This window comes from Procambarus clarkii, chromosome 42, assembly GCF_040958095.1.
Source record: "Procambarus clarkii isolate CNS0578487 chromosome 42, FALCON_Pclarkii_2.0, whole genome shotgun sequence".
In the NCBI taxonomy this organism is placed as follows: domain Eukaryota; kingdom Metazoa; phylum Arthropoda; class Malacostraca; order Decapoda; family Cambaridae; genus Procambarus; species Procambarus clarkii.
Window position 1 is genome coordinate 6,791,947 of NC_091191.1, and position 22,335 is coordinate 6,814,281.

Below are 22,335 nucleotides of genomic sequence, written 5' to 3' on the forward strand. Positions count from 1 at the left end.
TTCTTTCACTATCTCTTGAAATTCTTTGGCACAAATAACTCATATATTTTATTATGTATATGCAATCTAATGGCATTTCATATGTAACTGCTTATTCCATGCTATTTCATATTTTTTTTATTTACTTTCTTCAGCTTTTGTTAAGCTTTGAAGCAATGGGTTACCCTGAGCCAGAAAGCTACACATGGTATAAGAATAATGAATTCTTTGCAATAACCTCTGAGCCAAAGCTCAAAGTAAGTAAATAAACTTTGTTTTGCTCTGTTGTATCTAATTTTCTATAATTGGTAAAAAAATAATAATTTTAACCCTTATAGACTGGATGTATAGCAGAAGCTAGAATTAGAAGCTAGGAAGAAAGTAATGACGATAGGAATGGGCAGTAGAATACTAGACGGCATCTACACCATGAGAAAAAAGAATGAAGGACTTTGAAGTGAATGTAATGCTAGGACTAACATTAGAGGCTTGCATAAGCAGGATAAAATCGACAGCATATTGCAAACTGGCAAACATAAGAATGGCATTTACAAATATAAATATTGTATGGACTCTTCAAAATAATCTATGCAGTCTATTTGAGACAATACTAGAATATGCAGCAGTGGTGTGGAATCTGCACATTGTGGTGCAAAAAAAAAAACTATGTAATTACCTAAGTGTAGTTACAGGTTGAGAGCTATGCTCGTGGTGTCCTGTCTTCCCAGTACTCTTTGTCATATAACACTGAAACTAATGTACTGACAGTTTTGGCCTCCAAAATGTATAGAGGTTAACCTGAAATACTGTGTATAATTAGTGATTTTATATAAAATACAATTTATGTATCTACTACTTAATGACTGTAACATGTTCATTTGCACTGTATTCCTTATAAATAAGAATTATTATTATTACTATTATTACTATTATTACTGTATTATTATTATTATTATTATTATTATTATTATTATTATTATTATTAATAAGTACGAGAACTAAACTAAAGTTAAGGGAACTTGATCTCATTACCCTAGAGAAGGAACCACATTTAGTAACATACTCATTTAGTTATCTTTTATGCTGACATGATGAGCATTGTATCATTTGATATAAGCATGTCTCTTGAGGGTCTGTACTTTTGTATTCCAAACAGATTCAAGAAGTGGACTCCCTAGTATCAGGGTCATATCACTGTGAAGTTAAAAGTAATAAAGGAAGCTGCACATCAAGAGCTGCCACAGTCAAAGTAAGTAATTATTAAGGATCCCTGTCAGAGAATATCTGACCAAGGTTGTACTGTACAGTGTTTATTTATAAACTTTGAAACTAGAGGATAAGGTAGTACTGTAGAAGGCATCCATCAGTCTCCAGAGACTATGGAGTTGCGCTCTGGTTGTCGGTCTGGAGTGGCCTCTCCAGGGCGCAAAGCCAGGGGTAGGTTAATATGGAGGAGAAGCTGTCACCCATGCAGCAAGTCCCCCTCTCCACGACACCGAAAGTCTCCAATATGAAGGCAAATGCCAATATGATTGGTTCCAGTGCCATCACAGGAACTGTCAGGATGAAGGTGAAGGCAACAACGAACTGCCCTAAGGGCTCCAGCTCCGGATTGTACCTCGAAGTTAGTAAAAGAAGGCACAGGGGACTCCAAACTCGGAGACCGGGTTTGGAGGCACTGGGTAGAGTAATGGTGGCATTACCCTACCTTCCAGTGCATTACCCTACCTTCCAGTAAATAGAGTAAAAACAAATATAATTTTAACATATGGAAACTAATGTTTTGAATTATTTCAACAGGTTGTTTCACCAGTTCGTGTTCCAGTAGTTCCAGTATTCAACAGAAAAAGTAGGAAAAAGTCACCATGTGGTCTTCACAGTAGTATGGCTTTTGTTTGTATAGTTTCATATTTACATAAATTTGATCTACAGTTTGATCTAACTACATGTATATAAAAGCACTGTAAATTATCATCAGTGATTTTCAAATTATCATCTCGTTCCTTCATCTTACCTCCCTCTCAATCTCCTTCTCTAACCTCCTCCTCTCATTCTCCGGCTTCCTTTCCATTCTACTGTCCTTAACCCTTATTTCTAACTCTCCTCACACCTGTCTTCCTCTATCCAATTCCTCTTTCTCACTCCAATTCTCTCCCTCTCTCCCCCTCTCAGCCCCTCCTATAATCCTGTTATTTCCTGACCCCCAGTTTTTCTCTCATCTTCTTCACCTTCCTCTCCAACCACCCTTTCTGACTCGGTCCCTTTCTCCCACCCTTCTTTTTCTTCTGTATTTTACTCTGTTTTCTAATCTCCCTCACTCCTTCTCATCTCCTTAATCCCCATCCCTTTCTTTTCTCCCTAGCATCATATGACAGAGTACCAGGAAGATGGCATGGCTCTCATCCTGTAACTACACTTAGGTATTTACACTTAGGTAGTTACACACAGACTCATAGAGACTGAAAAAAAAATGTATGAACCACTAAGCAAACAGTTCCAACATGTGGTCACGCAGGATGGAATTCTCAGCAAACCAGCCTCAACATCGACTCTTAAATGTAAATAAAGTACAGTAGACAGAAGTGTCTAGAGAAGAAGTAATAAAAAACTGTTCAGGGAGCTAGATAGAAATAAAACGGTCAAACCAGGTGAAGTCTCCCCATGGGTGCTAAGGGAATGTGCATTCAAGATAAGTGGCCCACTACAGGTTATTTTCCAAACATCCTTACAAACAGGGAACCTAGATAACATATGGGAAAAGGCAATCAGTTCTAATCTATAAGAATGGGAACAAGGAAGACCCCCTAAATTACAACCTCTATCATCAGCACACATGGTAGTAAAAGCACTAGGAAAAAATATCAAAAGCAAATGCACAGAGTACCTGAGTAACTGTACTGTATAATGCAATTGTGGTGTACTATTTGTTAAGGAAAAATAAATATTTGCAATTTATCATGCCTTGCATGTACTTAATCAAATAGAATGAATTAGTCTGTGATTATCTGAAATTTAAACTACAGCACTTTTGACTTACATTACTGGTATGTCAATATCTGTATATTGTATAAACACTTTGAAACTGTCTATTTAGGGTTTTGACTATTTCTTTTTACTGATTCTGTGTACCTATTGCCAATTTTTAATTTTTTAATTTTATCTTTCACATCCAGTTTACTGTAATGAATTTATATAATAGGCTTGAAAATCATTTTACTCTAGTACGAACAAAATATATGCAGTACTTTTACATGTTGTTTATCCTTTGCAAATTTCAGTATCAGCATCAGAAGACAATCATAGGCATAATTTAGAGAGCATCATTAGAGAGACTATATTGAAGAGAGAAGATAGGGATCCATCCCAATTGCAGTTCTCAGCTTTATCATCCATAAGCACACTTCTGTATGACGATGTAGGATCCCAAGTGAGATTCACACAAGAGGAACCACTCACTGGTATGCTTAAATAGATTTTTTTTATTGGGGATAAATTTTAATTCTTAAAATTATTGAAATGTATGTGATACTTAATATAATTGAAGGGATAAGATCAATGACTAGCACAAATCTTCTCTACATTGATGTTCTTCACTTTGAAAGGAAGTTGAAAACTAATTGTCCAAAGTTCATTTTATATTTATAATGGGCCTAACATATTTTGCCAAAGTGCACCTTAGCGTCTTCAGAGACAGAAGAAGAGCAACTATAAATGGACAAAGAAAATAGTATATATTCCATGCAGGTGAGATGAGAAGTGAGGTGGTGCTGCATTCTCAGTGGTCAGCTGGAAGCAATAAGTGTGGTGTAAATTGGCAGACCTCTCTTGGTCTTGTAGATAGTAGAATATACCTAGGTGTAAGCTGGCAGTTGATAATTGGACAAGAGGGCTTCATGATCTTTAATAGAACCTTGTTGTTCATGTATTGGTAGATGCCTTGAAAGAAATGTTCTCCTGTCAACATATTGAGTGCATTGGGGCTGACAGTCCACAAGTAGGCATATAAAGGCATAAATACAATTTGTCTCTTTCAATACATTCAGTTTGGTGCCAGGAGAGTTCTTCATGATCAGGTTAGCAGTCTTCTTACTCTTGCAGTAAATGGTGAGCTGTATCTTTTGTTCACTGTTTATAGGGGGTCATTGTCTGTTGATTATATCTTTCAGAACTCTCCATTGTCTTGTGAGCTTTTGAAATAAAGTACCTGTAGTAGTGTACATAAGTAAGTAGTGTAAATATAGGTGGGACAAGTTCTGTAGTGCTGACATCTTCATTAGTGGTAGCATGATGGTTCACCTTCCTTTAATGACACCGGGGGTCTTGTAAACAGTGGTCTACATCATTGTGTTACAACCAAGGGTCCCAGATTCAATTCTCCACAGGAGGACAGAAATGAAAGCGCACGTTTCCTTTCACTATTGCCAGGTGAACAGAGGCATCAAAATAGATATCTGGGAGTTAGATAATTGTTTTGGGCTGTATCCTGGGGGAAGGTCAATAGTTGGCTTAGGGAATCTCAATTAGTCTAAATACAGACCATCTGACACAGACATTGGGAAACTATCCATTACAACATCGGCTGTCAACAAGGATCTGTTTCACTACTGAGTTACTTGTCAATCTGCTTCCAACTAGAGCTGTGTGAAAGAGCACAGCTGATGTAGACATCAACACTATTTTGCTTATACTGATCAGGACAGTTACTATTAGCATTAAACCACAGTCCTATGTTAGTTCTCTTAAAAGTGAGGAAGCCACCATTCCTTTCTGAGACTACGTACTACATCCAAAAAACCTAACTTGTCTGCACACACCAGACAAGTAAAAAATAGTATGGGATTTTGCTGCAAAGCTTCCATAAACAGTAGCAAACATGCCCTGTCGGGTATCTGCAAGAAGATGTCAACATAACTACATGCAATAGACATCGGATTTAAGGTCCAGGTCAACAAGAACTTTCTTCTTAATGGTACCTATATAAAAATTCACAAATAGGATAGTGAGTAGGTTGCTCATGATACCATTAACACAATTGTTTATACTGTACATGAAAGTATCAGGGCTCAGAAAAGATGCCTCTTTGTACATGCTTCGAGTAGTTACAGTACCGTATGTATGTATATTATATATATAATGGTACTCTATATGTTGTACAATACTTGGTACTGTATATAAAATGCATTGTTCAATAACATTAAAAAACATTGTTTCTTCTGTTCTAGCACGTAATAAGTGGGCTTTGATGGTGGCAAATACAGACTACATGCAAGAAAACACAAAATTAAAGACACCAATAAATGATATGAAAGTTTTGGCAAGAGAGCTCACAAAACCAAATCTACAGTTCCGTGTTATGATGTACAGCAACTTAAAAAGGACTGAATTTGTAAATGCGGTTCATCTGTTTAAAAAATTTCTTAATAAAGGAGATTATGGTAAGTTGTAAATTTGTAGGAATTTTTGGAGTACCATTCATGTACCGATTCTAATTGGAAGTATTAGTGTAATTACTGTATAGTACAGTAGCTTAAAATCAGTTTGTTTCAAATGAGTAATGCCAAATAAAATTACATATGTATATTCTTGTTCAGTTTCATAGGTACAGCAAAATGGTTCGTTGAGGGCCCGTCCTAATGCATTTACTACAGACCTGTTTCTGTAGACCTATCCTTCAAGGCACCACCTTACACCTAAGCAATATGTAACAAAAATCCTTTCATTTATCATTAGTAATTTCCAACTCATTTGTTTGAGTATACTCTTGCTTTTTTCCTTTATCTTATTGTCTTATCTTACTAAGGGAGTTCATCCTTAGTCATATTCCCAGATGCTGTCCCAGTGGGAAAGTTTGGTCATTCATTTGTGTATAAGCCCCCATCCCCACCACCACCACCACCACCACCAACATAACACATTAGGTACCTGCATACCCTGCACCTAGTTATTACAAGTGCAGTGTTTCTCCAGATGTGCAGCAGTTGCTAGTATACTGTAGTGTGTTCCACACTTGGAGAACTTGAGTATAAAGGCCTCCATAACTGTCTAGGACACAATTTTATTATCTGTTATGCCTCGTATAGGGAAAGCGAGGCATAATAGATTCCTTTCTAGCGAGTTGGATAATTTTTTAATTGAGAAAACTGACTTGATCCTATAGAATAAATTACATATCTTGTTATTAATTACATTATGAATTAACTGATGCATCAGTCATCAAGCATTCAACACTTCATTATGTAATGAGTTTGTTGTTGGAAAGTGGTAAAAGTTCTTACAGTAATAATAATGTTCCGGTAGAAATGTTATTGAGAGAGGGATAAATAATGTTACTTTCTGAAATGCATCACTATTTTTCCACCATAAATTTAACTTTGCTTTCCAGGAATCCATTCTTTGTACCGATCAAGACTAACTATTCAGTACAGTGTGTAATTCATTGCCACTAACCACATTTAAATAAAAATACATTAATATACATTGCCTGTGTATTTGTCTTCATATTCTAATTTCTATTTATTTTCTTCAGTTGTATTTTATTTTGCGGGACATGGATTCAACAATAATGGTATCGACTTCATGATGCCTTTAGACGCAAGAATGAAATGTATACCTAGAGAGGAGAATGTGGAGACACCTCCCAATGAAGTACCATGTCAGGGTGATTGTATTGCAGCTACTACTGTCACTAATGACATTCAAGATACTTTTCCAGCTCTACTCTTTTCAGTCTATGATTCATGTCGCTCACAGCTATCTTGTAGGTGAGTGTAGACATGAGCACTATGAAATGCACAGTAAATGCTTTAATTTTACCTCTTCGTTAGGTTGAGATACAATTGTTTCAGTTGTTAATATCTATTAAGTATCATAAGTATCATTAATATCATAAAGGTACAGTATGCAGATAGTTTGTATTTTCTGAATGAGCAAATTAAGATATGCAGTATATAGCATACTAGTAGTTTATCCATAAAGCTAAATGTGTTCAAAGATAAACATTTTAATAAGCAAGCTAAAACACAGTAATAATTTATTTTTAAAGAAAGCCTCAATGAAAGAGGTTACAATTACAATTTAAGTTCACTAAAGCAGCCTCTGAGTTCTGATATCCACATGCTCCAGGATGGATTTATTCCTGTCTTGATTTCCAGATAGGTAATTACACTATCATAAAATGAATATGCTAAGTATAGTTACAGGATGAGAGCTATGCTTGTGGTGTCCCATCTTTCGAACATTCTTTGCAGCAGGTACATACACTGTTCCTTGTAATAACTGTGACAAAGTATATGTAGTTAAAACATATTGAAGCCTATATATGAGGATTTAATAAGTAGGCCTTCTGTGTTGACAACACCAGCACTGCTTGTGTTGCATATAAGAGTATGGCCTCATGAAGCTTAATTACAATAAACTCATCAAAGAAATCAACATTAGGCATTAGTTTATGAAACAGGCAGCCATGACATTATAACCCTATTGAATAGAATGAAGGAAAATTCAATACTGATACCCCCCCTCTTACAAAATTAATGCTTCAAAAATGTTAAGTGTTACACATCTTTACCTCAATGACCTCATCCCTTCCTTATATTTCCAATTTATAGGCATTAGGCCTCTTAAATCTAATAATGCCTTTAAAGGCAAAATGTCACTTACATATAAAGTTTACTCTTGGTATTTCTCAACAACTAAAATCACTTTTATTTTCGTTTCTATAAATAAATGATATATTTTTATTACATCTTTCACAAATATTTATCTTTCAGAATGATGTTGCCAGCTACAACAGAAAAATATATTCATGCCCTTGCAAACTCTTTTACACTTTTTGCTACCTCGGAAAATTATGACACCTTTGAAGACAATAACTCTTCTATGCTAATGGCACATCTGAAGAACTTGGTGGGAGAGCCCATACCTGTAGAAGTGCTGGGACAAAAGGTCAAGGAATGTATGTTCAAGAATAGTTGCAATTTTGGTAGAATCATATAATATAATAATACACACGGGTATATATTGCATTATATATTGCGCTTTATATTGCATTTTATATTTTATAACGATTGGACAATTTATAATGTTTTATTATTTCATTGTTATAACCTTCTTTTATTATATTATACATCTTTCCTAGGAGGGCTCCATGATGATGCTCTGTTTCTAGCTGCCTGGTTAGCTCTTCCCTTATTCAATTCATGGCAGACCCATGTGAGCCATTAAACATCTACTAGGAACCAGAGGTCAAAACCTTGCTCCCTCATACAGGCACAGAGGGCAAGGTATTCTTGGTCACCTAAACTGAGAAATAAACCACAAAAAGGAAAAGCAAAAACAAAACAGACAACATCAAGGCAAATCTAAACAACTTGGTAAATGAGGCATTAAGTTGTTAGGTCATTCACCCACTAGTAGCAAATGCCCACTGCTAAATGGCAGCACTGGTAATCTCCTAGATCATACGATGCAACTCCCCAGTCATTCATCTGGTGAGGCAGTGTTCGCATGAGCTCCCAAAGTTACCTTAGGAACCTTTAAGTTCCAGTTTTCCAGATAAGTGTTGGCCATTCTTTGGCTGCTGTCTTGGGGTCTCATTTGCTTGTGTTTGTTCCAATTTTATTTTTACTTCATGTGTGTGTTTACAAGTCTCACTTGTTGTATGGAAAAAATCATCAAGGCAAATGGGGGGGGGGGCCTTCGACATACTGCCGGCTTCCTGTCTTCGTCAAGGCAACTAAGGTTTGTGGCCCTCAGATAAATCAGGTAGGACCTTGAGAAATTGTTTGCCTCAAACTGCATGAGCTTAGGGTTACTTTCCCTAGTTTCTTGCTGGTGTTGCCTCTGCCAAGCCAAGGTTAACTTTACTGGTGGTTTTGGGCAGCTGTCCCTGAAAATGCCAGACTACTGTTGAAGGTGCCTTGCCCTGGGTAGTGTATGGGTTTGTGGTTCCTCCGTGAGTCTCTGGACTGGGGCAGTTGTGATCTTCTTTGTTTGGGTTGCACAGAAGTTTGCCTGTTTGTTTCATGACATGCCATTTATGTTTTTCGCAGCTGCCTTTGTCCTTCAAACTATATTTAGTACAGTGGTACCTCAGTTTTCAAATTTTATCCATTCCCAGAGATGGTACAAAAACTGAAAATACGAAAACCGAAAGGAATTTTCCCATAAAAAAATAATGTAAATGGAATTAATCCATTCCACACTCCCAAATATATTAACCAAAAAAATACATTTTATACAGAATAATAATCTTAGGTATTATACCTTTATTGAGGACTCTTGTTGGCGTATGGAAGACTGAGGAAGGGGGAGAGGAGGAGAGGTGCAAGTGTTTGGAAGGGAGTCCTTTTCCATTATAACAGCAGTGATGACATTTCTGGGGTACTCTCTCTCTCCTACGTTTTGCAGGCATACCACTAGACCCTGGTTGTGGCTCACTGCTTGCTTGTCTTACTAAGAATCTGTCTATAGACACTTGTTTTTCCCTACATTTTAACACTTATCTGTAGTGAGACATTACATTGTCTCATTATGAATGATCTCTTGTTTTTCCTCTGTCGTCATCCTCACAACTATTTTCTTATGTTGAACATTACCACTGACTTTCTTGAAACCCATGGCATGATATATAATAAGAACTTTTATGTTCAGAAAATAAAAAAAAGCACAAAAACTATGAAATTCTTCACAAAAAATTCAAGCGTGATCATCACTAGGCGGGAAACACTGGTAAATTGAAGCGCCATGCGCTCAGTGGACCCGTACGTGTATAAACAAACTCCGAAACCAGAGGCAAATGATGAGTATTGAATCAGATTTTTCGAAGAAATCAAGTATGAGACCCGAAAAATACGAAAACAGTGGCATACGAAAACCGGTTCCACTGCATCTTTTCTTCTCAGCTCCTGCACTTGGTGCCCTTGCTTAATTTTCACTGTCAGATCACACTAGGCCCCCGTGAATCTTTGGTGTGGCTCAGGTTGTACCTCGCTGCTGTTACATGCCAATGGCCATTCTTATTGCCTCTGCTGTGTTGCCTGTTGGGTGGATGATACCTCCTACCCTGAGACCAGTGACATGCGTCATCGCTAGGTTTGGGCGAGTTATCAGGTGGCTACCACTCTGAAGTAACAGTTTTCTCATATGCACTGTTTGTGGCTCTTTGCCAACATGGATATTCCAGATTCAACCCCATTCTGTTTTTATGATTGTGAGTTGGAATTGTTTGTGTTGCCGACATGTTGAAAGTTTATCCTGCCATCTCTTTCTCCTGGTCCATCTGGTTTGGTGTGCCAGACCTCTTGTCCCCCTTCCTTTGCTAAGAGTTCAAGAGTGTCTTAAGGTTTTGGGGTCTTAGCCTAATTTTTCCTTGGGGACCGAGTCATCCCTGGGGGTTGCTCATTCATTGTCGGCAGTGAAGGCAGTTGAGCTGGTGTTTCCCATCAGGGATATGCTGCCTTCTGTACTTAGGGATTGTGATATCACCATATATCCTCCTTTGTGGTGGGGGATACAACTTTCTGATTTTGCGGGTGTCTGGTGTTGAACATGGTTCTGCTCCGATGTCTTCTCTTTTCAGTGGGGACTTTGAACTCGGCTAGGGCACAAGGAGGGTCCATGGGTGTCCTTCAACCCTGCTTGGTCTTCCATGCCTTCCACAGAGGATTTTTTGCTCTGTGATTTCATGTCCTCTGTTGTTGTTTTGGCTGAATTCCTCAACTGCTCCACTCCTTGTATGTTTCTGTGTGCCATTTGAATCCTCGGATATATCATATATGCAAAGGTTTCCGACTTCCCATCGTACATCCCTTGTTTTCCCGTTCTCTCCTGTTCCTTAAAAGCTCACAAGGGCTTGGTTCAATTTGATAGGTAAGGAGCTATCCAGGCAGTTAGCAACAGGGAGCCAGTTTATACTTACCAGAAAGAGGTATTTCCTTACATTCAACACTCAGTTTTCTGTGTCCACATTGATGCCAAACTCAAAGCTGGTCATTAACACCTTGGGTAGCAGGCCACAGGAGCATGACCTCTCACAACCAGAAGGCTGAATACAAGTTTGAATGGTGGTTTGATGTCTGTATATAGTAGAGCATAATATACATATACGGTATAGTGTTAGAGTACTCTTAAAATATCTTATATTTACTTTCATTTAACTTTATTTTTCAGCTTTCCACCATAAATATGATAAGATTCAGAATGATCAAATTCCCAAAACTGTTTGCGACTTGGGACAACCACGGTCACTGACTGATCCTTCTGTCCCATTAGAAGAAGATACCAAAGGTAAGCTAATTACCAAAGAAAACTAAATTATAGAACAAAGTTTGAGGTTACGAAACACTACTTAAAATTTTTTGTTAGAAGTTCTGATGATATTCTTACTTGAAATAACAAACAATAAATTAAACTATTGTCACCTGCCTTCTAGATATTTTTTGGGAGGGCTCCTAATGGTGGCTCTGTGGAGCTTCCTGCCTGGCGAGCTCCACCCAATTCAATCCATGCCAAGTCTTTGCGAGTCTTTTATAAGCCTTCTGGGGACCAGGGCTCGAAACCTGGCCCTTGTAAGGAGCAAGAGAAGACTGGCCCAAGGCCAGACTTGACTTGTGAGAGCTTCGTCCAATAGGCTGTTGCTTGAAGCACCCCGCAGGCCCACATATCCACCACAGCTTGGTTGCTCCGGCATTTCTTGAAGAAAATTATCTAGTTTATCTTGAAGTTGTTCACAGTTGTTCTGGCAATATTTCTCATACTTGCTGGGAGGATGTTGAATAACCGTGGACCTCTGATGTTTATACGGTGCTCTCTGATTGTGCCTATGGTACCCCTGCTCTTCACTGGCTCTATTCTGCATTTTCTTCCATATCATTCTCTCCAGTAAGTTATTATTTTACTGTGTAGATTTGGGACCTGGCCCTCCAGTATTTTCCACGTGTACATTATTTGATATCTCTCTCGTCTCCTTTCTAGCGAGTACATTTGGAGAGCTTTGATCCAAATAATTTAGGGGCTTTATCGCTTCTATGTATGCCGTATATGTTCTCTGTATTCCCTCTATTTCAGCAATCTTTCCTGCTCTGAAAGGGCAAGTGAGTACTGAGCAGTACTCAAGATGGGACAGCACAAGTGATTTGAATAGTACAACCATTGTGATGGGATCCCTGGATTTGAAAGTTCTTGTAATCCATCCTATCATTTTTCTGGCTGATGCATTATTTGCTTGGTTATGCCCTAAACATTTGGTCATCAGACATTATTCCCAAATCCTTTACATGCTGCTCTCCTACTATGGTCAGATTTAATTGTGTTTTGTATCCTGTATTATGTTTAATTAAGGTCCTCATTTTTACCGTACCTGAGTACCTGGAATTTATCACTGTTAAACATCATGTTATTTTCTGTTGACCAGTCTAAAACTTTATTAATATCTGCTTGTAGTTTTTCAATGTCTTTAGCAGAGGTAATTTTCATGTTGATTTTTGTGTCATCTGCAAAGGATTATACAAAGCTGTGATTTCTATTTTTCTCTGTATGTGATATGAGAATAGGAAAAGCAGTGGTGCAAGGACTTGGGATCTTCCCTTTCCTGACAGGGACTTGAGTTTTTCAGTCTTCTTGGCCAAATGGCTGAGGGTCAAGACTAGGGGATCGAGAAAGGTATGCAGTCCTATAATGGTGTGCAGTCTTTTGGTAGTACACAGGTAGAACTAATGAGAAAAACTGCTTCAGGACCAGTGTGGATCTGTTTATTTCAGACATTTGTTGTTTTGTTTTATATGCTTTGTTTACCTTTCTGAGTATGTTTTGGCTTCCCCATCTGGTGGCTTTTCCTTCGCCTCTTTAAGTGGGTGTCAGGTTTGGCCTCTGGTTGCCAGTAGGCTAACAATGACTTGCAAAGGCCTTGCATGTATTGAATCGGGTGGAGTTTGAGAGGTAACAATTACCAAGGAGCCACCAGGGACCCACAAGAAAGTCATTGTACTCTATTCAATACTGTTTTTTTAAGAACTGGAACACATCATATTTTTCCTGAGGTCTTTAACAATATATTGCATTTCAGTTTGTAAAATATTTCCAGAAATGAATCCCTGTGTAATACCAGGAGTCTGTAATATGTATACATAGCCATATATTGTGTAAGTCACTGTTTCTAATTTATCTTTTGATATTGTGTTTTGCAGAGAATGGGGTGCTTCAAAACTGGGAAAAGCTTGGAAGTCTTGGAGGTGTGATTGAAGCAGATGTAAGTGTTGTATTAAAAGATGGCTTTATACACCATTCAAATATGTAATTTTTTCAGTTTTTGCCATTATGCAAGTCGAGTAGTTTTGATAAAAACAAATTAGCTCTGCTAATATAAGCTTGTAACTGAGGCTTTGATATATTTTTCTCTCAGGTAAAAAGTTTCATATAGAGGTTACTCCACTGATAGCAGATTGTAGCTTAAACATTTGTGCCTTTTTTTTTATCAAATATTAGTCAGGCAACCAAGTTATCATTACTATAACCATTGATGTCAAAATTGAAATCGGTTATGGATAGAATAATTTGAATTGGATTTTAATTTCTTTAAGAGTAAATAATACTGTGTACACCAATTCTCAATTATTAGATCATTCAACAGAGATAATGACTATATGTGAGGTCTTCAGGTGGGGCTAATTGTTCTTGCAACTTGACACAACTTGGTCTTGTTTCATGCAGGTTGGGGTTCAATACCCGACCATCCAAGTGGTTGGGCACCATTTCTTCTCCCCGTCCCATGCCATATCCTTATCCTGACCCCCTTTCAAGTACTATATAGTCGTAATGGCTTGGCATTTTCTCCTGATAGTTCCCTTGACCCTTCCACTGCTGCATTTGTTTAGGGACTTCCATGTGCTGCGTTTTCTGGGTGAGCCCCTTCGGCTCCCAGGAGCTTATTCCAGGCTGATGTGGAACCATTAGACATTGGCATCAGTCAGTGTGAATGAAGTTCTTAGGTCTACCGGGGATCACGAGCCAAAACATGGCCCCATCAGAGAGGCATGAGGAGCATTGGCCTATAGAATTGCACATGTGATTTGGAGCATTCTATGTCTGCCTTTGACTAGGTCAGGCACCCAGAAAGGTAAGCATCCCAAAACAAACCCCTATTCTGGTTGAAACTACTACTAAAAGTCAAACGAGTGGACAGAACTCCCCAAAGAAAAGCAAGTAAGCAAACAAGCATGACGCCACCACGTTGCTGCGCCACTGTCTGTGCAGCCTTCCCCTCCCTGGGAGGGGGAAGAAGGAGCCCCAGACCCCTCAAGCCAGGTGCCCAGATCTTGAGTTCGAAGGCTGGATGTCAAAACACGCGAAGAAAACACTGACTGGAGGGAGAAAGGGATGCTAGGGAGCCTCCAGGTCTCGCCCAGAAAATGGCGTTTCATTACATTCAATGCCAGTTTTCTGGGGGAAGCACCTTCGGCTCCCTGGAGCTATCTACCCAAAGACAAGGGACAAAAGAGGGAAGGACCCAGGAGGCAGAAATCACACGCCTTAAACTCGAAAGCAAGACAGCTGGCAACACCGAATGACCTAGTGGACGACCCAGGAAACTTGAACCCCCGGAACAGGGAAGAAGGGAACCCGGGTCAACCCAAAGCGCATTCCCGGACATAGAAGCCGCGGTGCGCAAAAAAAAATAAAAAAAAAAAATGGAGGAGAGCCGCAACCAGACACAACATATGATGCATCCCCAGCCTGACCAACCAAGCATCAACAACCCAAGGACCCCTCCGGAAAGCAGCTGGCACATTCTCCGCCAGAAAACAAGTAGACAGCTGCAAACGAACAAACCTATCACCAGAGCTGAAAGAGAAGAAACCCCTGCACCAGAGGAGAGTATGAAGCTTCCTGACCTGACCCCCAGAGGCCAATGCCAACAGCAAAAATGAGCCCTGGAGAGACAAACCTGAACCAAAGGGGCCACTACAAACTGAGGGGAAGAGAGATAAGAGAGCACCCGGTTCAATGACCAGGATGGCTCAGGCGGCGCATTATTATTATTATGTTTAATAATAAATTTGCAGGTTTGTTTTAGATTCATTTTTAATTTCAGATTCGAGTTGCCCGCGCTGATATAAGAGTGAATATACAGTGCATACAAGAAGCATTACCAGATGCTCAGCAATTTCCAAGAGATGGACCAACATGGGTTATTAGTAACTGTATTCAAGTTTTAATCACTCTATCACAGAATAATGAACTTTTTGATGCTACAGTAGTTGATAAAGATGGGCTGGATCTAATTATAAAATTTAGTACTAACAAAGAGGTAAGTACATATATGGATGTCTTCTGCAAATATTTTGTTTAATTAACTATACAAAACAGGATAAAGCATGCATTATTTGGAGTGCACTGTATCATGATATTAAAGTATCAAAAGAATGTGCTCACTCAATTACTTATTAGACTTTCTGGGAAGAGCCCATTTGGCTTCCCGGAGCTAACCGAGCTGATATGAATGTATTAGACCCTGGCATCAGTCAATGCACATGGAGTTCTAGGCTTACTGGGGACCACGAACCAGAACCTGGCCCCCTTAGAAAGGCACGAGGAGCACTGGCCTATAGAAACCCCCGTGTGGTTGGAAGCATTCTATGTCTGCCATCGATCAGGTCAGGTACCCAAAAAAGGTAAGCGCCCCAAAACAAACCCCTGTTCTGGTTAAAATATTGCTTCTGAAAGTTGAATTAGTGGTCAGAACTCCCCAAATGAAAACGAGCAAACAAGCATGACGTCACGTCACCACGTCACCGCGCTGCTGTCTGCGCATCTCCCCCCTCCCCGGGAGGGGAAAGAGGGGGGAGAACGAGGAGTTCTAGGTCTACATGGAGTAGGCTTAGAACTCCATGTGCATTGACAGATGCCAGGATCTATTACATTCATATCAGCCCGGGAACTAAACTTCATCTACATAACCTGTACCCACCTTTGTGAAAAAGGAGACTCCATTTTATCTTCTTTAGACCATGGAGCTGGTTTGGTGTGAATCCTGGAATGATATTTCTGAAGAGGTGGCCCTCTTAGGCTCAGAGATGGACTCTTCCACACGTGGGTGTGAAAAAAATAAGTTTTTTTTTTTTTAAATCTTACTTCAAATAAAGTTTCATATTAAACTGAAGCAATGTTTGAGGTGCTGGTCTGGTTTTCATTGCACTCATTAAGTGGGCTGATATTTATTTGTGTTGAACAAACTTACTTTCTTTATTTCACACAGTCTAATCTAGTGTGAAGCCTTCTCTTAGTTGTTGCCTGTGATGCCAAGTGAGGGTTTGTAATGGGTTTTGAGTTATGAACACTGTAGTCTTTTAATAATCCTGAGCCGGACAGATTTTTCTCCAGTAACTCCTGGGCACCTTAATGACCATGTTGGAACAGTTTCTAAAGTTCCCTGTGATTTAGGTGCCAGAATGTTGTCCTGTCTGATGATGCATAATGCTGTTCCATAGATACTGTGGATCTTTTTTTTCACGCAGGTCTACACTAAACAGGCATACATTGAACTACAGGTGTACACAGGAACAGATAACTTCTGGTAGCAGGCTGAAAGCTTTCCATTCTCATAGCTCATGGTAAGCCTTGCCCATTAATTTTCCCGGAACACAACCTGCCAAATGGTTAACAACCAAGTACAGGGTACACAGTTACTGCTGAGTGAACAGAGGTAAACAGCTAAGGACTGGTGTCTACTCAATCCTCCTGGCCAGGATATGAACCAGACCAAATCGTGTGTGAAGCACGGGGCAAATGTGTTACATTACTACTGCATCATCTTGGGTACCAGCCAAATTATCTGCTTGGAAAAGAACTTTTCATAATAACTCGCAGCCTTATTTTTCACCATTTTTTTTTTATCAGAACACATTTACTATTATTTAATTTTGTTTACTTTTAAGAGTTCTTCACTGTGAAATCCATTTTATTTTTCTCAAAATTATTAAAAATAAAAATGTTCTTGGATTGTTGAGACAAGGTCATAGAAAACATATCGTTGGGTAAAATTGAGAGTGAACTGCATTTTGAATAAAAAAAATTTTGCTTTTACATTTTAGATATATTGGAAACTGAAAGGAAGAACGAAACCAATGGTATGTCATGTTGATGGGATTCAAACTTTGGAGGTAGGTTAATTTATTTGTTATATACTGTACAGTATTGCGTGTTTTATTTTAAATAAAAAATATGAACCAGTGTTTTTCAGTTCTGCATTTCTGTTTAGGAATGTATTTTTGGGTACTTTCATTATAAATTATGTAACATATTGCATTCTTCTCATTTAAATTCTTACATATAAACAAATTTTTCCAATCAAATCCATTGGAGAACATTTGTTCTCCAATGTATTTTTGTTCCCATAACAATCCCTTCTGTGTCATAATAAATAGTGTATTTAATTTCTGCAGTAATAGGACATTGTCATTCTTGACTAATACAGTATTCAAATTAAGAAAGCAAAGATGCTAAATAAATAACTTTAATTCTCCTTTGCGAATGGAGTGATAGAATAAATTATGCAAGACGATACTGGACCCCAAAACAATTGAAAGCTTCAGAACATCATATGCCAAAAATTCTAGTTTTGTTGTTGCATAAAACATCATTGTTAGCTTGGTTATGTCATATTAAAGTGGCATAATAATTTTATATTGTTAAAACTATAATTTTACTAGATGCATTCAAATGGTTAGAAAAATGGATTCAGTATTAATGTAGTTTGTTTTAAAATTCTTATTGCTCAATGTTAACATTATCATGATATCTTTATATCAATGATAATGATATATCAGTAGTGTGTTTTTGAATTCTGTATCCAATTTTATTTCCAAATTTATTTATTATCGTTTTTCAGGGATGTTTGATACTGGAATTGTTTTTTGTCTTTAAAGAAGTAATGTTGTGTCAAAAAGTCTTCAATCTACAAAAGCCATCCATCTCCAAGGGATTCTCACTATACAATGACCTGTCTTAATGTTTGAGGTTTTTGTCTGAAATAAAAACACAAAATAGGACTTGATAAGTACAAGTATATTTAAGAAAAAAAAAAAGAGTTTTTTATCTTGAATTAAGTGTATATACCTGATAGCAATATTTTATGGTTTAGTCATGTATATTATTCTTTTTCTTTCTTTGGACAGAGTTCTGTTCCATATCTCAGGAATGGATTTTGTAATGTAATAAAAAAAAAATTATTAATAATAATACAAAAAATAACAAACTTTATTTTTAAATAAATAAATAAATAAATAAATAAATAAAATGTTTATTCAGGTACAGTAAAAGTACATACATACAAGATGAGTTACAAAGTGAATGTTGGATTTCTAGATAAAGCTAGTACCTACTACTGTATTCCTAAAGGCACTCATACGCACAGTGTTTCGAGCTAAAGTTTCAGGTTTTTAGTTTTCTACATAATATCTTTATAACATATTGCATTAACTAGAAATTTTATTACTTATATATGATACTAAAACTACTTTAAATTTATTTTCATTATTGGGCAGTGTAGACCAATGTAATATTATTATCTTTTTCTTCACTTGAGAAAGAAGTTGAAAAATTAACTGTCTGAAGTTCATTTTACAGTTTTATTATGGCCTAATGCTAAGAGTTTTGTCATATGTCATGGCACTTCAATTTCACTTGAAGATGGAGTGTTTGCATGTTTAGTGAAAGGCAGGTGATGAGTTTTCTTATCTGGTGGAGAGATAAGTAAACTGCATGTGTGAAATCAGTGTGATTGGAGAATTGCTTGATTAGTTTAAATACTTGGAATATGCAATTGAAAAAAAAACTTGTGCAAGCAAAGTTGAGAGCAGGGTAAGTTAAGGACGTAAAGTGGCTGAGGCAGGGAAGGTTAGGGAAGGTATTGGATAGAGATGCACCCAGCGGTTCATGTGAATGAATGGTAGTGTCTGCTCTTTTGTATTTATATGAGATGGTGATATAAAGACAATGACACAGTAAAGAGAGTATAGGAGAAATTAAAAACAATAGAGATAGAGTAGAGAGAAAAGCAAGAGTGAGAGAGCAGAGAGTAAAACAAGAGTGAGTGTTGTAACAAGATAATGTTAACTGTGTATGTACTGTGTAACTTGTAGCAACTACAAACTTTTGTACTTTCCAGCTGTGTAATTAAAAAAGCACAAATACTAATAATAGGCTGGCATGCCAGCCAAGCACTGTGCATTTATATGGAACATTGTTTAATTGATTAAGAAGTGCATTTTTCAAATTTGTATTAGTAGTAAATATTTGTCTGTAAGAAAATGTTTTTTGTGAAAGACACTCGTGTATGTATTGTATGTATCATAAATGAGAGACTACATTACTCAATTATTTAACTGACAAGAGTTATAATTTTAAGAATCACAATAAATTTCTGTACATATATGCAAATTTAATATAATGTATATACAGGTACTGAATTCATTCTCCAATTCATAAGTTATGTTATAGCAAAATTTTAATAGAAACATCAAGTTGCTAAATACAGTAACAATAGATATGCTGTAACATCTATTGTATAAGGTCTATTTTATAGAACAAGATATTATGTAATTATTTAGAATGTAATGTGTACAAGGTAAATTGAATATATATTTGCAGCTCTAGCTCTTTACTGCATTAATCTTTCTATTTGAATTAAAATAAAGAGGAATATTGTTTACAAATAGATTATTAATTTCCTTTAGTGTGCTTAATACAACATATTATGTTTCTCATTTCCTGTACCAATGCAGCTGTGGCTATTTATAGTTTTTCTCAAATGCTTTGTCTCAAATTAATAGTTTAAGAAACTAGTTCTTTTTTTTTTGTCTCCACAGGCTAAGTGAGTGGTAACATGTAAAGTCTTTCCTCTGCAGTTTACCTTGAGGTTATCTTGAGAAGATTTCGGGGCTTTTTAGTGTCCCTGCGGCCCGGTCCTCGACCAGGCCTCCACCCCCAGGAAGCAGCCCGTGACAGCTGACTAACACCCAGGTACCTATTTTACTGCTAGGTAACAGGGGCATAGGGTGAAAGAAACTCTGCCCATTGTTTCTCGCCAGCGCCTGGGATCGAACCCAGGACCACAGGATCACAAGTCCAGCGTGCTGTCCGCTTGGCCGACCGGCTCCCTGCTCATAATCCCCACACCTTTATGTGGTGTAAGATTATATTTTACAATTTAGCTACAGTTTATATTGCATTAATATTATAGAACACGATTTTAAGCATGGCTGTCTTTACAAGCCATTGACACTTCAAATTTAGTGATCAAGAATACTGTAATACTTTACATTTTTTGTACATCTCAATCCCCCCCCCCCTCCCCCATGCCTGTTCGGACTTTTTCCATTAACCATTTTTTTTACTGGAGTTGCCCAATTTCACAACAATAAAATCATCATGTGTGAGACTCAGTCCCTTCAATTGTATTTGTCATTGTCATCTGACAATATGGCAGTAGTTTCCAGGGTTGTGTTCACACCACATACTGCTCATTTTCCTGCTCCTTATCACACTTTTATTATTTATTTATTTATCTATATATATATATATATATATACCGTATATACAAGAGTTCTTACATTCTTGTACAGCCATTAACACAGGTTGCATTTCGGGCAAGTCCTTAATCTTATGTTCCCCAGAATACGACCCCGCCAAGTTGTTAAACAACCGGGTGCCCATTTTACTGTTGGGTAAACAGAGGCTAATAGTTAAGGATTGATGCCCAGTAAATCCTCTCTGGTCAGGATATGAACCCAGGACAAAGCGAACCGCGAAACACCAGGCGAGTCTCTTAACACTACACCATGGGGACTGCATAAGTGACTCATAACTCACTCCCCAAGACACGACTCCCTCCCCCCACACACACATACCCATATACAGGGCACTGGTGGCTATGTAGTCCTGTGGACCCAGGTATGATTCCCAGCACCAGCGGAAAAAGAAGGGCAGTTTTTCACCATGATGCCCCTGTTACCTAGCAGTAAATAGGTACCTGGAGATAAGACAGTTGTTACGGGCTGCTTACTGGAGGGGTCTGTGAGTGGGGGGGGGGGGGGAAGATAGTAGTTAGTAATAGTTGATTGATTGACAGTTGAGAGGCGGGCTAAAAGAGCAAAGCTCAACCCCTGCAAGCACAACTGGGTGAATACACACACACACACACACACACCACAATTACCCAGAAAATGTAATACAATAATTATAATGAATTTATAGTTCATTGTTTTCAAGAAAACTATGAAAATTGGTGGGTAAACTCTAAGGCAAACACATCCCCAATTTTATTTCAGATTTCATGATAATCGCAGGGTGGGGGGGGGCTATATTGATGTCGACATTTTTTAAAGCATGACACTTGGATGGACCCCATTCGGCCTATGACACTCATATATCCTGTATGTTTCATGTTGGAAAGTTGAGTGAGGCTAACCCCAAGTATCTGGACTCTTACGTTGGTCACACATTTTATTTTATATAGATATGATAAAGAAAATAGGTCGAGAGTGAGTACTTTAGATAGTCTATGGTTAGAAAGGCAGGGTCCAAGAGCTAACAGCTCGATCTTGCAGGCACAAATAGGTGAACACATATGTGCAACTTCAAGAATAATAGTCGGGGGCCCTCACCATACGGACTGCATCCAGCCTGGCCATATGGCCTGCCATGTATGTCTACTATCCTTATGTCAGGTTATTGTAAAGAATCTAGGCCTCCTGTGTGTGTGTGTATAGTAAAATCATCTACACTACAAGGTCCTCAAGAAAGACTAATACAGTACACAAGATGGACAGGCAAACATGGATAACAAGAACAAAAATTGAACTGGGTATCGAGTACCCAGTACCTTAGTGCCAGCGAGGATTGGTTAGGAGTGGAAAGTGGAGCTCCCCAGGGGTCTATCCTAGGACTGTTGCTCTTTCTGACATGTAAGTGAGAGTAAGAACTGAAGAAGATTGCAGTGTTGCGGGAAGACTTTGACAAATTTCAGGAGGGGGCAGATAAATGACTTCTGGAATTCAATCCAAATTTGTGTAAGGTAATTTAGATGGAAAAAAGTAGAATGGAAACTTTAGGTAACTACACTATAAGGGAAAGACTACTACAAGAAACACCAAGAGAAAATAATACATTCTCGCAAAGAAAGAATGTAAGAGCAAGAAGAATACATCTCAACAAAACCTTTAAAATACTGAACAAATTGGAAAACAATCTAGATCACCCCCTTTAAAAGGTTCAATGTTGCACTTGAGAAACAACAGCTTCAAACTCAACAAGCCACAATGTAGGTCAGGAAACAGACGCCTTTTCACTTATACAGTAATA

At 38.0% G+C, this 22,335-nt stretch overlaps 1 protein-coding gene across 3 annotated transcripts in view; it reads left to right on the plus strand.

Annotated features, from left to right (window-relative positions):
- The window catches only part of LOC123770306 (mucosa-associated lymphoid tissue lymphoma translocation protein 1), a 29,665-nt gene extending 9,977 nt beyond the window's left edge, over positions 1-19,688 (plus strand). For all 3 annotated transcript variants that reach the window (XM_045762031.2, XM_069339869.1, XM_045762032.2), the window contains 12 exons: positions 135-236; positions 1,136-1,228; positions 1,780-1,828; positions 3,258-3,437; positions 5,202-5,414; positions 6,506-6,740; positions 7,749-7,933; positions 11,149-11,265; positions 13,164-13,225; positions 15,068-15,283; positions 17,067-17,135; positions 17,864-19,688. In XM_045762031.2, coding sequence (XP_045617987.1) covers positions 135-236; positions 1,136-1,228; positions 1,780-1,828; positions 3,258-3,437; positions 5,202-5,414; positions 6,506-6,740; positions 7,749-7,933; positions 11,149-11,265; positions 13,164-13,225; positions 15,068-15,283; positions 17,067-17,135; positions 17,864-17,983 — 1,641 coding nt within the window. In that variant the 3' untranslated portion in view covers positions 17,984-19,688. The remainder of the gene's footprint in view (positions 1-134; positions 237-1,135; positions 1,229-1,779; positions 1,829-3,257; positions 3,438-5,201; positions 5,415-6,505; positions 6,741-7,748; positions 7,934-11,148; positions 11,266-13,163; positions 13,226-15,067; positions 15,284-17,066; positions 17,136-17,863) is intronic.
- Positions 19,689-22,335: the final 2,647 nt, after the last annotated feature.